Consider the following 15,722-nt stretch of genomic DNA (forward strand, 5'->3'; position numbering starts at 1 on the left):
TTTTTATTGCAGATAGTGGTTGTGTTTATTCTGCTAGTTTCTGGTAGTCTGATGTTATTAGTTTGTTTGTTTAAGTTCACTGAGCTCAACTACAGCAGAGTCAAATTCCTAGTTTGTGTGCTCATGTCTGGCAAGTAAAACTGATTCTAAATATTTAGAATTTAAATAAAACAAAAGGGAAATTAACAAAAATGTTACAGATGAGAGTAAGATGGAATAGCATCATTGATGGGTGTTCTATTTGTCCTGCAGTGTTTTTAATTTAAAATGTAATAACCTCTCATTTCCCAGATGACTTCCTCAAATAGTATTTAATTATTTCCAGGTTTAGCAGCGTCATGAGGTTTCTGAGCCGATCCATTCCAACCCAATTATACAAAGTATCAGAAAAGATGCATTATTATTTATTTTAAAATTCAAAATATCCGAATTTTCACAAGTTTTTATTCAGTTTATAGCCATTCACACATTCATACAGTGAATCTATTGTGCAGCACTTTGTATTATCTGATGCACTGATTCGTGTCTGTCACAGAAACATGACAAATTTCTTTCATGAATTCTTCTCTGAAAAAAAATCAAGGAATATGTGAAAAGAAAACAAATCCCTGGATCACTCACCAGTATTTAATAGATTCTTTCCTGACCAATACCACATCCTACCACCAAGTTTCGTAGTAATCCGTTCAGTTGTTTGTGTGTAATCTTGTTTACAAACCATGGCAGTTGTATATATACACAAACCCTCCCTCTTACATAATGGTTGTTATTATTGAATCTGATGATTGTATTATCCCTATTGAGGTTAATATCTGTGCTGAAATACCTGATATCCAATTTCTAGGAGTATATTTTTGAGAATGGTGCCATCACAGTGTCAGAGCTTTTATTTCTGGACATTCGTGGTTTATTAGATTGTTTCTGGAGAGTCACGTCCACTTCACACAACGACAGCTCACAGTCATTTCATTCAGTGAGCAGTGGCTTACTGCAGAATGACGTGCACGTTAAATAGGATTGGTGTGTGGATGGTAATGAGAGGTTGACAGATGGACACACTGGCTTGTTCCACCCTGGCCCAGTCCTCGAGCTGCCATTCCACCTTAATGTCAGGCTTAGGTTTCACATTTGCATTAAAGCAGATTGTCACAACAGAGGAACAGATACGAGGCAGTTTGACTAGTTCAGACTGGAAATTACTCCACCTGAAAAACTCGTGGGTCACTTTTAACCAAACTCCACGAACTTGACTTTAAAAAAAAAAAAAAAAACAGAAATTATCACGAGGACAAATGTAGAAGCCAATACTTTCATCTTTATTAATCTTGTTCTCATTGTTTAAATAAATTTTTCCTTTGTAAAATCTCAAAACGAAAACACTGAACAGGAGTGTTAAAGCCTGTCTTAATTTAAAACGAATACACAACAGAATATTAAAAACGTACGGTAACTCTTACTCTGCATCTGTAAACAACCCGTCCCACCCTTCCCTCCCGCTCCACACAGTTGATAAGATTTGGCATGTCCGTTTTCTCAACTCGTATGCCTTCAGCTCTTTGTGTCATTAAAATGTTCTTTTTTTTTTTTTATTATTGCAGGTCGGACAATAAAAAAGACAAGTCTGCTAAAAAAACAAACAACTTCAAATGAGAAAAAAAGCATTAGTGCCAATATTTCTTAACACAGTCAGCAGTATACCGATAGCACTCAAAAAACATTTTTGTATAGACCTTCTGTATAGTAAGCAGCCTTGCCCACATAACGACAGGCATTAACATGCACACACACATTTTTCTCACATTCACACGCACGCACACACAAACTGCGGTGGTGTAATCCACTTACTTGGTCTCAGTCTCACTCATACACATGTCAATATCGTGTGTATGATACTGCGCGCAGCATCGACACGTGGAGAAATGCAACATAGCCGCAAACTGCCAGCAATTTAACATTTATCACTGCAACAGTAACAAACATGTTCAAGAGAGTATAACAGAGAAAGAGTGCGTGAGATACAACAGTAGGAGGTCAGCATTTTGAAAACAGAACAATGACATTTTTCAATATTTTCACTGTTCAAAAAATTAAAACCATACATACAAACAAACAGAGAAAAAAAATAATAAACTGAACATACACAGTAAGATACAGTTCTGCTGTCAGTCAGAGCTGTTTGCATGTGTTTGGATTCCGTCTCCGTCTTTAAGGGGACACGAATACAAACTGCACTTTAACCTCACATCATGTAGTAGTTTTAAGTTCTCTTATACGATGAAGGTAATGCTGTGTACAGTGCCCAACTGTCTGAAGGCTTGTCTGTATTTGGTGTGTGCATGTGTATGTAAATCTGTCGAAAAGTCCCCTATTTACTAAGCACATTGCAATCCAGTCAAGTCTTTCAGACCAACTGACTTTTCATTCTTTTTCAGGTTTCAAGTCTAAGCAGTTGAAATCTTCATCTGTGGAAAAAGGCTGTATACACATCTAACAGTCCCTGCATTTGTTTATATAATAGCTTAAGTCTGGCCACAAGAATGTGTGTAAGCATGTCTCACATTTCTGCTTTATGTGTGTGCATGTCAATATGCATACTGAGTATATGTATGCACATGTGGTATATGTGTAGTACATTAATTAATATGCATACCATGTAAATGTGTTTGTGTGTGTGTGCTATAGTAAGTACATATGTAACCCAGTGTATGTTGTATCAGTGTGTCCAAACCTACACATACAAATGGAGGGGCCTCATCAGATGGAGTCAGCTCCTCCCCCCAGCAGGTCGCCAGGCAACAATGCAGCAGGGCTGTCCATTTGGTGCCTTTCCTCCATTTGTGGTGCCCCCCACATGCTGCTGCTGGGGTATCCGGCAGACATGCCACCCCAGAGGCCAGACCCCCTCCCACCCTCACCTCCCCCGACACCTCCTCCCTCCCCTGACCCATTCGTGCTCCACTGGGAAAATATCCCTAGCCCGGGTCCTTGGGCTGAAGAGGTGTCTGAAGAACTGCCAGTACCATCGAGACTTTGCCAGCCAGACCCGGAGGACCTCACACTACCTAGACCCGCTGTTCCACTTTCCCCGCCTCCTCCATTTCCACCTGAAGTTGTACCCGCTGGCGCCCGCTCACTCCCGGGGGAGCTCCCACCACTGTTGGCCACAGAGGTGCCTGTACCAGACGAGCCCTGCATTCCACTGGCCGGGGGCCCTCCTGAGCCGGCCCCCTCTGTCCCTCCGGCCTGGGAATGTGCAAAATAGCGAGCAACTTCCTCCTCACTCACAAACTCCGCCAGGATTGTGGTGTTGCCCAAAACACACCTGAGAAGGAATCACAAGACAGGGCTCGTTAGATCAACAGGAGAATGATCGATTTGAATCATGTCTGTATTAGTGAGTGCACAGGTTAACCTACATGTGTAGTGCACCCTGGGCCTTCGCTGCTTCCTGCCGGCTGCTGTAGCGAATCAGAGCGCTGCCCTGGGTCAGGCCAAGATGGAAGGTCAGCAGGGGGCCATGCTGCATGCAGATAGTCCTCAGTGTGGAGCCATCAATCTACAGGGAACCAAGAAGGAAGGTTACGTCTTAAAGATTTAGAGAATGTAACGATGTAATGATGCTGGAGTTATTGTCTACAATCTTGAGTCATCAATTACAGTTAGAGTGAAATGTCAGAGCATCGAGGGGATTACACAACCACAGTTATGTGTATGAAGAATCCAGACTTAATAATGTGGTGAGTCTTTGGCTTTATTGTGTCAGAGTCTGCCACAGTTACTCTGAGATAGACTCGTGCACAAGAGCACTGACTGAGGCCTAATAGGTTTTTATAAAAAAAAAATCTATAAGGCACAAAATTATTGTGTGCTTCGACTTATAATTAAACATTTTCATATCTAGGCTCGTCACAGAGCAGTGAGACGCCAGTGTCATTTGCGCAGACTCTAATTGATTAAATGGCTCATCCAACTTCACAATCCAATTACAGATGGGTCACGCATCATTCTGTCTAATTTACATAAGACAGACTGAAGGAGAATACAGATGAATGAGCACAGACGTTTAATGCTTCGGATTCTAAACCCTGACCACTCTGTCTGGGCAGGTGTTCTACTTCACAGCCATGATAAACTCTGATAAACTGAGTTCTACTTGTTGCACATCACACTCACCCTTCTACATATTTTAAGTGTACAGGTTTACTGGTGGTGAAACTGTAACTGTCTAAATTCAATGTTTTCTTATGTTTACATCCTTACCTGCGGGGTCAAGTTGCTCAGCAACAACCAGCAGCTGCCCCTGGAGGCCGTGCCATCGCTCCAAGCTGAGCCTTTAATGAAAACAGACAAGGAGGGAGACAAACCGAGAAGACGACAAGGATCAAACAATTAGAGGGAATGTCTTAGTTGACAAACAGAGATCACACTGAAGAGAGCGTATCCACATGAAGAGAATGTGTCTGCTAGGATTCATGATATTTTACTTAAAGCAACATTTCACTGTAAAGAAGATCTTCCTCTACGCAGCTTATAATTGAGAAGTAAGCTGACAAATTGTTGTGAAATAACAAGACTTTCGTCTGTACCTGGCCCATATCTCGACTCTTGATTCATCCCACCTCCTCCCCAGCTCCGGGCCAACCGTGGGCCCCCACCGCCCCATGGGGAGGGCGAGGCCTGCTTCTGATTAGTTAAGCCAGGAGGGGGGCGTGGCAGATGCGAGCTGTTGCGATTGGTTTTCCAAAACTTGTTTTGTCCGATGGGCTCTGGGGGCCAGCTGGGCTTGTACTCCGAGTACTTTCCTGGAGAGGAAATGGAGAGGGTGGGAGAAGGAGGGGGAATATGAGTTTTGACAAAGAGACCACAGAAATGGGAGTGGAGACGACATAGTTCAGCCAACTGCTTAGGCGTCTCTCCAAAAAAGACATAACTTGTGCACCAGTAAAAAAAACAGAGATTATGAGATGAAAGTGAGTCTAAAGGTCAAGTTACGAAAACGATATAAAGAAAATAAACATTTACCTGTGCTGTGTGCATTGCTGATCAGGCTGTCTGAGGCACTGTAGGGCCAGGCACCAGGTGAAGGCAGTGAGGTGTTGAGGGAAGGGTTTGGCCCTAAAAAACATTACAGGGTTATAAACACATTCTGTGATAAACAAGACAGGGCATCCAAAGTTCAGCTGGACAGCAGACAGATTGTGAGGAACAAGACTTTGAGCCATGACTTACAATAAAGCCACAGGAACCAAACGTAGGTTGCACTATTAACAATGCATATAGTTTAAAATGTAGCAGAAGTTAAAATAACTTGAACACAAAGTGCACAAATACCTATGTTGTCTCGTAGTAACTGGTGGTCAGAGTCATTGAGGCTTGGGGGTCCTGGGGAGCCAAGAACACTACCAGGAGTCATGTAGGGGTCAGACTCAGGGTCTCCACCACTCGGGATTCCCTTCCAGGGCACACCAGGCTGGAACTCTGTGATAAGACAGGAAACTTATTGAAATTATGTGTTGTCATGGTTATGGCCTTGTTTATTGTTCAAAATGTATTAAGGAACAATTTAATAATATAAGGAGCAAATGTTTTGCAATTAGTTATTTTCTTTAGATTAGGTAAAGAGCTCTTGTCCAAAACATTTGTCCCATGCTGCATATTATTTGTGTTGGAATAAACGTTTTCTCTTCATTGCTTCTCCGACCTGGACTCAGGCAAACTCACCTGGAGGCCAGCTGGATGTGGCAGGTTTGTTCCCCATTTTACTACCGGGAGTTCGATGCCAGTTGTCTGCAGGGCCCTGTGGGGGAATCCCTAAACCATCACCACCCAGCATTTCATACTGGGAGTAAGGGGATCCTCCTCTCCCCTTTATAGAACTGGGTAACGGGCCTTCAGAATAGAACACAAGGGAGAAATCAGGTCAAACAGATTCAACTGACGGTGCTTCATACAGATACATTATGATTGAGGGTGATTATCAGTTCAGTCAACAGCAGACGGACAGAAGCCCGAGAGGTGAGCTTCCCTGAAATGTGAAATTTGTCAGCCCACCGTTCTTATGAAGGTTTGGGTTGGGTGGAGAGGGAGCTGGGGAGTGTCCCTCCATCATCCACTTGAATCTGGACTGCTGTCCTCCAGGGTCCTTCATCCCTCCCATCATGGGACCAAGCTCCATCCCTGACATGTTACCACCAGGGGCAAGCCCTGAAAAGAGATCAGTGTTTATAGAGAATACACATCTTCAAGTTGCTGTTATTGGCTCACCTAGAAGATCACACAGACCTGCCACCAGATATACTTTTTAGCACTAACCAACTTTATTAACAGTTACATTTACAACAGACTCGATTAGTCTAACTGCTAAGATTTTGCCTGTTGGACTCACCAGAGTACATCCCTTGTGTTTTGGCATGATGGTCTGATAAGGGCCCCCCCATTCCAGGATGTGGAAGGGAGTCAACCATGGGCTGTTTGGAGAGGCCTGCCAGGTGAGAAGGGGACAGTTTGGAGCCCCCTCCTCCTGTTCCAGGGCCACCAACCCCACCTTGCTGATGCTGCCTCTGCTGCTGCAGAATAGCCATAATCCTCGCCAGCTGAGGAAGATACAAGAAGATGTTTCTAACATTGTTGACATGTAGTTTCAGCAGAGAAATACAGAATTGTTGAAATCCTGATGACCCTGAATGTGGTATAACAAAGATTGTGGAATATAAACATGTTCACCTGCTGTGGGTCAGCTTGCTGCCTGAGAGGCTGAGGCTGAGGGAACTTCCTCTGGTTCTGCAGGAGCTGCTGTTGTTGCTGCTGCTGCTGCTGTTGCTGCTGCTGCTGCTGTAGAAGGAGCTGACAAGCCTGTGAGGCGGTGGAAGAAAAGGACATGAAGACATGAAGGTGAACAGCATATGTAAGACTGTGCTCACACAGACACTGCAAGTAAGTGAACAGTTGGATTACAGTTAACCATCTGTCACTAAGATATTATGCACAAAGGACAGTATATTAAAATGTCTAGTCCATGAGTCAATCCATCAATTAACAATCTAAGATTGAGGCACATACCAGATGGAACTGCTGCACATGGGGGTAAATGTTGCTGAGCATTGCTAGCTGCTGTGGGGAAAGTTGAGGAGGGATCATCCCTCCACCAACACCACCGACCCCGCCGACACTTCCGACGCTGCCGGCACCTCCCACTCCACCAACCACTCCACCCACACTGCTACCAGGAGAAGGCATCTGCTTCAGCATAGGACCCGGCACCTGCACACCACAGGGATTTACTTATATAGAGCTCCACTTAATGGAGGAGGAGGGACACTCCATTATTCCAAATAAATGATTGACTTCAAATATTCAAATTAAATTATTTTTAAACCATGACGTCTTATTTTCTGTAGATCGATATAATTTTAATTATCTTGTTTTTACAGGCTTATATTGTTGTAGTTAATCTTGTTGTGGTATTTTACTTGTTGATGTGAAGGATTATTTAGTCGCTATTATGCTTTTTTCCATTTTTACCTCCACAAAGGTTGATATGTTTGTTTGTAAGAAAGATTTGGCAAAAACAACTTGATGGCTTTCCACGAAACTTGGTTAAATTATGCGGTATTCGTCGTCAGGGAAGAACCAGATACATCCATGAAATCCTGCTATAAAAATATCAGGCCAGAGTGTGTGCAATTTGCTGCAGATCCTGAAAAGAAGATGACACCACATTTTGTGATATGTAACCCACAGGTAAACTTCTCTTGTCCCATGTTCCAGGCCTTTTTGTGATGTGAGGATACTTTCTATAATATTGGTTAATAACCAATTAGTACTTACTTACCCAGAACACAGCGAAATGTTCATTTTTATATTTGACCTCAATTTGTATGCGCCCTGGAAAGTGTGGTAAGTGCCGGACCAAAAGGCAATCAGGCAATAAATAATTCATTTCAACAGCTAGCAAGCCCAACCAACAACATTCACGTCTACAAACCAAACCAACATACCACTACAGGCTTCAATGCATATTGCTTTGCCTCCAACTATTTAAGATTAATATGAAATATCATAAAACCAAATACAGCTGTTAGTGTCCATATAGGCTCTCAGGAGACCTTCCAGCTCTCATCTTAACTTATAACACCTGCAACTGAAGACAACAGACCTGTGCAGAGAGGAACTGATGAGGCACTTGAGCACGAAGCCCCTGGGGGTTCAACGGATGCATGCCCGGTTGGTGCATCCCTCGAGGTGGAGCCATCCCTCCGCCACTGCCAGCAAACCCTCCATGGCCACCCATCTGAATTGCAATGAAAATCATAAAAAAACAGAATTGTACTACTGCTGAATATTACTACCTTCAGACCTGAAGTTAGTGCATGGAAGGTCTGTGAAGTGACTTATAAACAGACTCCTACCTTTTCTCCATATGGCCCCATGTCACCGGGACCCATGTCTTTGGAACTAGGCATGCGGTAACCTCCTCCGCCTCTTCCTCCCCTACGCATCTCTCCGTTATAGTCACTCATTCCTCTCTTGTCTCCTTCCATCTTTTTGTCATCACTTGGATCATCACCCTATGAAACATCAATATAATTTAGTGGCATTACATAATGATGCTATCGATATCATTCATTACAACCATCAAATAGACAACTCACCAGAAGACCCATGTTTGAAAACTGACGTGAAACTGGGTTCATCCAGCTGTCCCCAGCTCCACTCTTTGGGAAAGAAATCAAAATATTATACTCAGTCAATAAATTTATAATAAAAGTACGTGAAATTGTTAGTACTGAGGAAACTGTTTTGTCTATTTTGTAAAATGAAACAAGAGAGACTATAGATCAACTGAATTGTGTCCAAACTCTAGTTTCCTACCTTCATGTTGCCTCTCTTGCCTCCATGACTCTGACCCCAGCCTCCAGAGTTGTAGGAGGAGCTGTTGCCCTGGTTGGTGTTGGTGTTGTTCCAGACCCCTCCACCACCATCGTCTTCCTCATCCCAGCTGGCATGACGGGAGGCTGCAACGGAGGGCTCTCCCTTTCCACCCCAGCTTTCCATTGACTTGGGGCCTGCTTTAAGAACAAAGCAGATGGTTATGATGTTAGACCCTTTGGTTTGAAAAATGCTGAATACCAATCAAACTGAGAGCTGAGTGAAAGTTCTTCTCTGTAGTTCTTCTGCTCTTACCAGGTTTACCAGGGTTGGGTGGAGGGCCCCCCCAGCCAGAAGATTTGCTGGGTTCCTCTTGATCCCCCCAGCCCGTTGATGCATCCGGCGCCTGGCCCCACGTAGTGTTACCATTATCCCCAGATGGTGCACCTCCTCCCCACATACCCGGACCTGGAGAATGATGAAATTGAACAATAGACTTTAGAAATGTGCCGCAGAAAAATATCAAAATGAATGTGTTAGGCTGAAAGCAAGAGATTGATTTTAATGTATGAAATCAGGAACATAAAAAGATAAATAAGATGCTGATGAGCAGAATAAAACTTGTAATACTTGTAAGAATTTAAAGCCGGCTGTTTTATCTACTTTGGTCGTGACTTGACAAATGCATACTTATTATTCTGCTTACCCGCTGCAGCACTGCGAGAGTTTGGGTCCCTGCTGTGCTGCATCCCTTGCTGCCTTCTGGGGGGTTGCTGCTGCTGCTGCATGCCTGGAGGCGGGGCCTGCGGAGCGTGGCTTTGACTAGGGGGAGCACTGTTCTTGTCCCACAAGTTCACATTCTTGCTTTTGTAGCGGACAGGGTCTCCCCAGGCAGAAGTGCCATCATCGATTTCCATCTTACGGCTGATGGACTGAGGGGAGGGTTCTTCCCAGCCACTGGTCTCCAGGGCATCCCCCCCACCTCCAGAGACTTGGGGGATTGGGCCAGAGGTCCAGCCCGAACTTTGGTTCTGATTCTTGGATGGTGGACCTCCACCTCCATCTCTCCCTCCAACATTGGACCGGCTGTTCCACCCACCTTGCATGGGACCTCCTGGTGGCGGCTGGCCCTGTGATTGGTGCTGCTGTTGATTTGGGGCTTTCATTGGTGCCACTTGGCTGTTTGGTATCTGTGCTGCTGCTGCTGTGTGGGGTTTGGCACTCCCCCAATCTTGGTGGGATTTGCTTGCACCCCCATCCCCCCCTTCCCATCCTCCTCGCTGAGACCCTCCCTCATCCATATTACCCCAGGAAGATCCCTCATCAGAGTTGCTTCCACCTCGGCCTCGCCCATCTCCTCGCCCATCTCCCCACCCACCTCCAGGCTTGGAGTCTCTCTGTCCCCAGTCTCCTCCCCCTCCAGCCTGTCCTCCCCAACCACCTGTCTCCCCTCTTCCAGTCCCCTTCCATCCCCCGGTCCCTTTTTCCTCTTGACCATCGGTCCACTCGCTACCCTGATTTCCAGTGTCTCTCCTGTTCCCTCCTCCTCTGTGATCCCTCCATTGTTGTTGTTCGTCAGTCCCCCATCCTTTGCCCTGGGTTTCGGGTGGAAGATCACCCCAGCCTCCAGCTGCCTTCCCTGGGTTGCCCTTGATATCTTCTTCTGGCAGTCCTGGCTTCCTTATAGTGCTACCATGCACATGAGTACCACAGGTTGACTGTGTGGCATCACCATCGCAGCCATCCTTAACTGGAGCAGGCCCAGAGTTTAGGCTGGCTGTGTGGCTGCCAGAGGACGGATCATTAGTCACTGAACTGGTATTAGAGGGGTACCCGGGACCACGACTGGTGGTCGTGGTTGCTGATGAGAATGCAGAGGAAGATGAAGTACTTCTTTGCTTTCGGTTTCCTCCTCCTCCTGCTGCTGCTGCTGCAGCATCCAGGTCCCAGGCCACATTCTGTCGAATCTGGGTCTGCCCCCAGCCCGTGTTAGACAGTACTCTGGGGTCCAGGTCAGATCGATTGAGCATGCCAAGTAAGGCCACTTCAGCATTGGAGGTCTGGGGGGAGCGGTCGTCTACAGGTGAGGCTTGGTCCTGCTTGTGACTGCCACCAGCCCCTTCTCCACCGCTTTCAGCTGTGGACCCTCCTCCGCTAGAGGATGAAGGTGCTCCACTTCCAGTGCCTTCCGGCTGCCCCCCTCCCCCTCCTCCCCAATCACAAACTGCTTTGTCGCCACTCTCCACCCCTGTCTGATTGTCCCAAGCTTTTGTCATAGTTTCAAACTTTGGTGCGGCAGAGTCCTGCAGAACACTGCCACCAATACTGCCTCCACTACTGCTGCTGTTGCTGCTGCTCACATCTCCCCCTCTTCCACTTCCTATTGCTAAGTTAGTCAAAGTTACACTGCCCCTTGTTCCAGCCCACTCTGGTTCTGAACTGCCTCCATCCCATGCTCCCTGAGATACCACTGGGGTATTTGAACCACCGTCATTTCCCTTGCCCCAGCCTGCCTTCTCTCCCTGGCTACTAAAGCCCCACGCATTCCCTTCCTGCCCCTGAGCTCCAGAGCCTCCCCCACCCCACCCATCGGTCGGTGACACGCCTGCACTGAGGTCAGAGGACACTGGTGGCATGGATCTCCAAGAAGAAGAGGCAGGTAAGGAGGAAGACGAGGAGCCAGAAAGATTACCACTCCCTTCTTCCACAATACTAGCAACCCCACAACCTTTCTCATCACCACCTTCTTGATTTGGTCCTGCTCCTCCTCTTGCTCCCCCACTTGAACCCAGCTCCAGGTTTCCTAAGTGCTGCGGTTCTCCACTTCTGGCCGGAACAGCTATCTCAGTATGCTGCTGATGAAGACCAGTTTGATTCACAGATGAAAGAGAATGAATGGTGATGGGGGTGGTGCTGGCAGAGAACGAGGAAGCTGAAGTAATGGACGAGTGCAGTGGAAGGCCTTCGCTAGCCGAAGTTGATGTCCCACCTTGCACCAGGGCAGGCCAGGCAGAGGGGTTCATGTTAGGGTTAAAATTGGCACCAGGGACACTGCTGCCACCCACAGGGCTCTCCTGGGGCCCAGGTAGAAGATGGGAGACTTTGGAATTGTAAAATGCTGCTGATCCTAACCCTGCCTCCACCTGAGAGGAGGTGGAAGAGCCCCACGCATCACTTGACTGAACACATTCATTAAGCGAGGAAGAGGAGGAAAGAGGAGGAGAAGAACGAGGTGGGGAAGGATTGTCCATTTTCCCTGCTCCTCCTCCTGCCGTTCCTCCCTTCTGCTGGATGCTTCTCTCACTCCATGAGGCACTACTGTTGTTGTTACCGGGGCAGTCTTGCTCCTGCACCCCTCCTCCAGCCACGTCAGAACTCAATTTGGCCCCGCCTAGGATGCTTGGCCAATCCTCCAGGTCAGTCCCATCCACAATCACCGTCCCGCAGCCCTGAGAAGAGGACTGGCTGCCAGAGCCCGCCCCCCATGTGGAATTTGCATAAGTTGAAGTAGTAGTAGTAGAAGAAGACGACAGAGCAGCAACACATAATGAAGATGAGTTGGGGGGTGAAGGGGAGGATGGACCCAGGTTGGAATCTATAATGACAAAATTAAGAGCATTGATATGATTTGCAATTGAAAATAGTACATCAATTCAATACGAACAACATGTCTAACTGGTGATACCAATTCTGTGACCTTTTGGTCACTACAATACATGCATCTCATTGACCTGAGGAAGTTCACAGCGGAAATATTGGTGATATTTATATTGTAACATCAACCGATGGGTTGTGCTGAGGAGCTACCCACTGAACGTCTTAACTTCTTTAGTTTATTAGCGGATCAAAAGCCAAGATTCTTTAAACCAAGCATTTTTATCTTCTTTACGGTCAGTCAATGTGCAGCTACCTCCGGAGACATTTTGGTCAAAGTATCTGAGCATCTTAATTAAATTTAGTCTTTGACTTTTGTCATTGTTTGATAGTCTAAGTCAGCAACAGCCCTTATGGACTGCTGTTAAATCTGTTCCTTGTTCCTCCAAAGCATTGTTATTATTCTAAACATTATTAAGTTCCTCAACTGTTGCTGCGTGATGGCAGGAGATCACTTCTATATGTGGCATGTGACACAATTAACATGAAAATCAGTTTTGTTCTTTGACATTGACGAACCTGCGCCTCCAGCTGTGCTTGCATTGGGGTTATCTGCTCCCTGTGAGGACATAGGGGGGGTGGCTGCCCAGCCACTGCCTCCTCCTGTGCCTCCCTCCCCTCCTCCTCCTCCCCCCAGCAGCATGGAGGACAGCGGTGGCTGGCCTCTCTTCAGTAACACTTTGTGGTCCTGCTGGCTGCGAAATCTTGGTGGAACCTCTCTGGACATGTATCGCTGCTGCTGGGAGGTCTGGCTTCCAGAAGGGGAGGAGGAGGGCTGTCCGTTGGCCACAGCAGTCCGCTGCTTTGCATTGTTCCCACCACCAGTAGGAACTTGTGCAGAAACCCCAGCGGCACCAGGACTGGGGGATGAGGGGGCAACGGGGCCAGGGCTGGGGGACACGGAGCCTGGGGTGGCGAGCGGCTGGGAGCAGGAGGGTTTGGCTGATTCTGGCACTAAAATACACAAATAAGAGGTATTAATCACCAGTAGACTTCAGTGTAAAGACAGTATGTGCTAGGTAGGTTCAGCTACAAACATGACAAACCAAATAAACAAACGTACCTTTGATTTTCTGATCTGGCCCCTACAACAGAAAGAAAAATTAAGTCAGGTATTTGGAAGAACTGGTAAGATGGTAAAGCAACAAGACAATATCATTAATCCATTAAGACCTACAAGTTTACTCTTCCCAGACTTTATTCTTGCTGCTGAAACTAAGGAATACATGAGCAAAAAAGAAAATCTACTTTTGATACTCTTTCCTAAATCAGTACAAGAAGCTAAATCTTTAAAAAATAGGTTCGAAATGGCAAATTATTTCTAACATGTATCCGATCCAATTCAACTTAAAAGAAAATCCTGGTTAAATGATATGGAACCAGGAATGTCTCTCGAATTATCTGCAAAATGCAAAAAATAAAGCACAATCAGCTGTAAATATTTGGTAGTTTACCTTCTGAGAGGTTTCCCTTTTCTTCTTATCTTCTTTCTTCTTTTTCTTGTCTTCCATGAACTACTGTTCCCTTTCTTGATTCTCCTGTCTGTGGAAGAGAAAAGTACACGTTTAGTTATTTGCAACACCTCAAGTAGTACGGAAAGCAACGCAATGCACGCAGACACACACACAGATAACATGCACTTCATCAGACCAGTGCCAAGTTCTACTCCCACACAGTCCAAGTTGTAAGGGCTGTAACGTTAACCAGGGGCAGACAGCTTGACAACCGCCTGTGGTAGCCTAGCTCCTCGCTGCATAATTCATTAACCAGAAAGCGATTGCAAGTCCAACCAAGAGACAAACAGCGGGCACACAAACTGAGAGACTATGACCCCTCTACTACTCTGGAAACTCCAGATTCTCCTGTATTTCAGTAGATGAGTCTGTTTAGGTAGCATGACTCATAGCATGATTTAGAAGGCTTCAAGCTTTAATGTGATAACTTGACCCCCCTACTCCATTAACCCCATCCCCACCAAAAGTAAATATGTGCATTGGGCAAATGCACAAGTCCCACGAGGCGGTTTCTGTGGAAAACAAAACCTGCCACACAGGAAGCTGAGGGCAGAAACATGGACAGAGTAGTTTGTAGGAAAAGTCTGTAAACACCACAGGGCCCCGAGCTAAGCTGTGGATAATCAGCATCGTGTCACACAACGCTAATGTGAGCTAAGTGGACAACTCGCCCTGTGTTGCATGTAAACACAGCAGCTGACGTCCCAGCTCACAGCCAGCTGACGTGTGGCCACAGGTCCAGATGTTTGCGTCCTGCACGATGAGCCCCCGACCCGCATTTCATCTTAATAACAGGCCAGCGAGGACCAGCTGTGTAGCTGCGAGGGGCCCCTGAGCTAACAGCTAACGTATGCTAGCCGCCTGTGGAGCAGCGGGTGACCCGGGGGGCTAACAGGGGGCCAATACGCACGTCACCTCGGATAAACACATGCCCCTTATCCCTCGAGCACCATTTTCCATTCACAAAATTTCATGTGGCGTTTTTTCGTAAATGCACATTTATAAATAAAACACGCAAAACACGCTACACGAGCGGTGCTAATGGTGGACGGGCTCCGAGCTGGGGTTACAACTTTAATAACGCTTCGTCCACACAACAATCGGGAGAAACACACAACCGCTGCACAACGACAACACACATTAGCATTAGCATTAGCACACACGGTGGTAGTGGGGGAAAGGTGCCCGGGGCTCGTTTTCACGCCGCCGCTCGACAACACTCACCTCGGGAATCACGCAGGACATAAAAGTGCGTTTGTGCAAAAAAAAAAAAAAATCTCTTGCAGAGCTAGCGCTAGCTGGGGGCTAGCTGGGAGCTAGCTGCGGAGCTAGCCGAGCGAGCGGGTTCTTCGAGGCTTTCAAGGCTGAAGTCGAGTGAGAAGTGACATCACCGAGCGGCGACGTGTGAGTCGTAGAAAAAGAATCCGAGGAAAGGCGAGTGTTCGTTTAGTCCTGGATCCGCAAACAACGCGTGAGCCCGGGGTGACTGTCAGACGCTGTGTGGTCGCTTCGTTTACTGGCGGCCATTTTGCTTCTGAGCTGTGAAGCGGATGAAATCACCAGGCTGCGATCACAGAGAGGGGAGGGGGGGGGGGGGGGAGGAGGAGGAGCCACCAGAGGGCGCCCGAGCACTGGGGACGTGACGTCATGCACACGCGAACCATGAAAGTAGTAAACAACAGCTGA

General features: G+C 46.6%; 1 protein-coding gene across 1 annotated transcript; it reads right to left on the minus strand.

Annotated features, from left to right (window-relative positions):
- Positions 1 to 1,297: 1,297 nt before the first annotated feature.
- LOC133023493 (trinucleotide repeat-containing gene 6B protein-like) lies at positions 1,298 to 15,569 on the minus strand. Its single transcript, XM_061090539.1, has 21 exons — positions 15,261 to 15,569; positions 13,977 to 14,064; positions 13,586 to 13,607; positions 13,042 to 13,476; positions 9,575 to 12,463; positions 9,184 to 9,336; positions 8,872 to 9,068; positions 8,652 to 8,714; positions 8,409 to 8,567; positions 8,156 to 8,290; positions 7,060 to 7,260; positions 6,724 to 6,852; positions 6,386 to 6,593; positions 6,052 to 6,204; positions 5,722 to 5,889; positions 5,332 to 5,478; positions 5,023 to 5,115; positions 4,587 to 4,802; positions 4,261 to 4,331; positions 3,417 to 3,556; positions 1,298 to 3,322 (listed from the first exon to the last, which is right to left on the minus strand). The coding sequence occupies exons 2-21, from the start codon at positions 14,031 to 14,033 to the stop codon at positions 2,755 to 2,757; spliced, it is 6,204 nt and encodes a 2,067-aa protein (XP_060946522.1). The 5' UTR covers positions 14,034 to 14,064; positions 15,261 to 15,569; the 3' UTR covers positions 1,298 to 2,754.
- Positions 15,570 to 15,722: the final 153 nt, after the last annotated feature.

Source organism: Limanda limanda, chromosome 17 (genome assembly GCF_963576545.1).
Source record: "Limanda limanda chromosome 17, fLimLim1.1, whole genome shotgun sequence".
In the NCBI taxonomy this organism is placed as follows: domain Eukaryota; kingdom Metazoa; phylum Chordata; class Actinopteri; order Pleuronectiformes; family Pleuronectidae; genus Limanda; species Limanda limanda.

Coding starts and splice junctions, on each gene's coding strand:
- LOC133023493 (XM_061090539.1), bottom strand. CDS start 14,033: ATGGAAGACAAGAAAAAGAAGAAAGAAGATAAGAAGAAAAGGGAAACC. Junction 9,337..9,574: donor CTCTCGCAGTGCTGCAGCGG/GTAAGCAGAATA, acceptor ATCATTCTCCAG/GTCCGGGTATGTGGGGAGGA. Junction 5,479..5,721: donor CACATCCAGCTGGCCTCCAG/GTGAGTTTGCCT, acceptor GTCTTATCACAG/AGTTCCAGCCTGGTGTGCCC.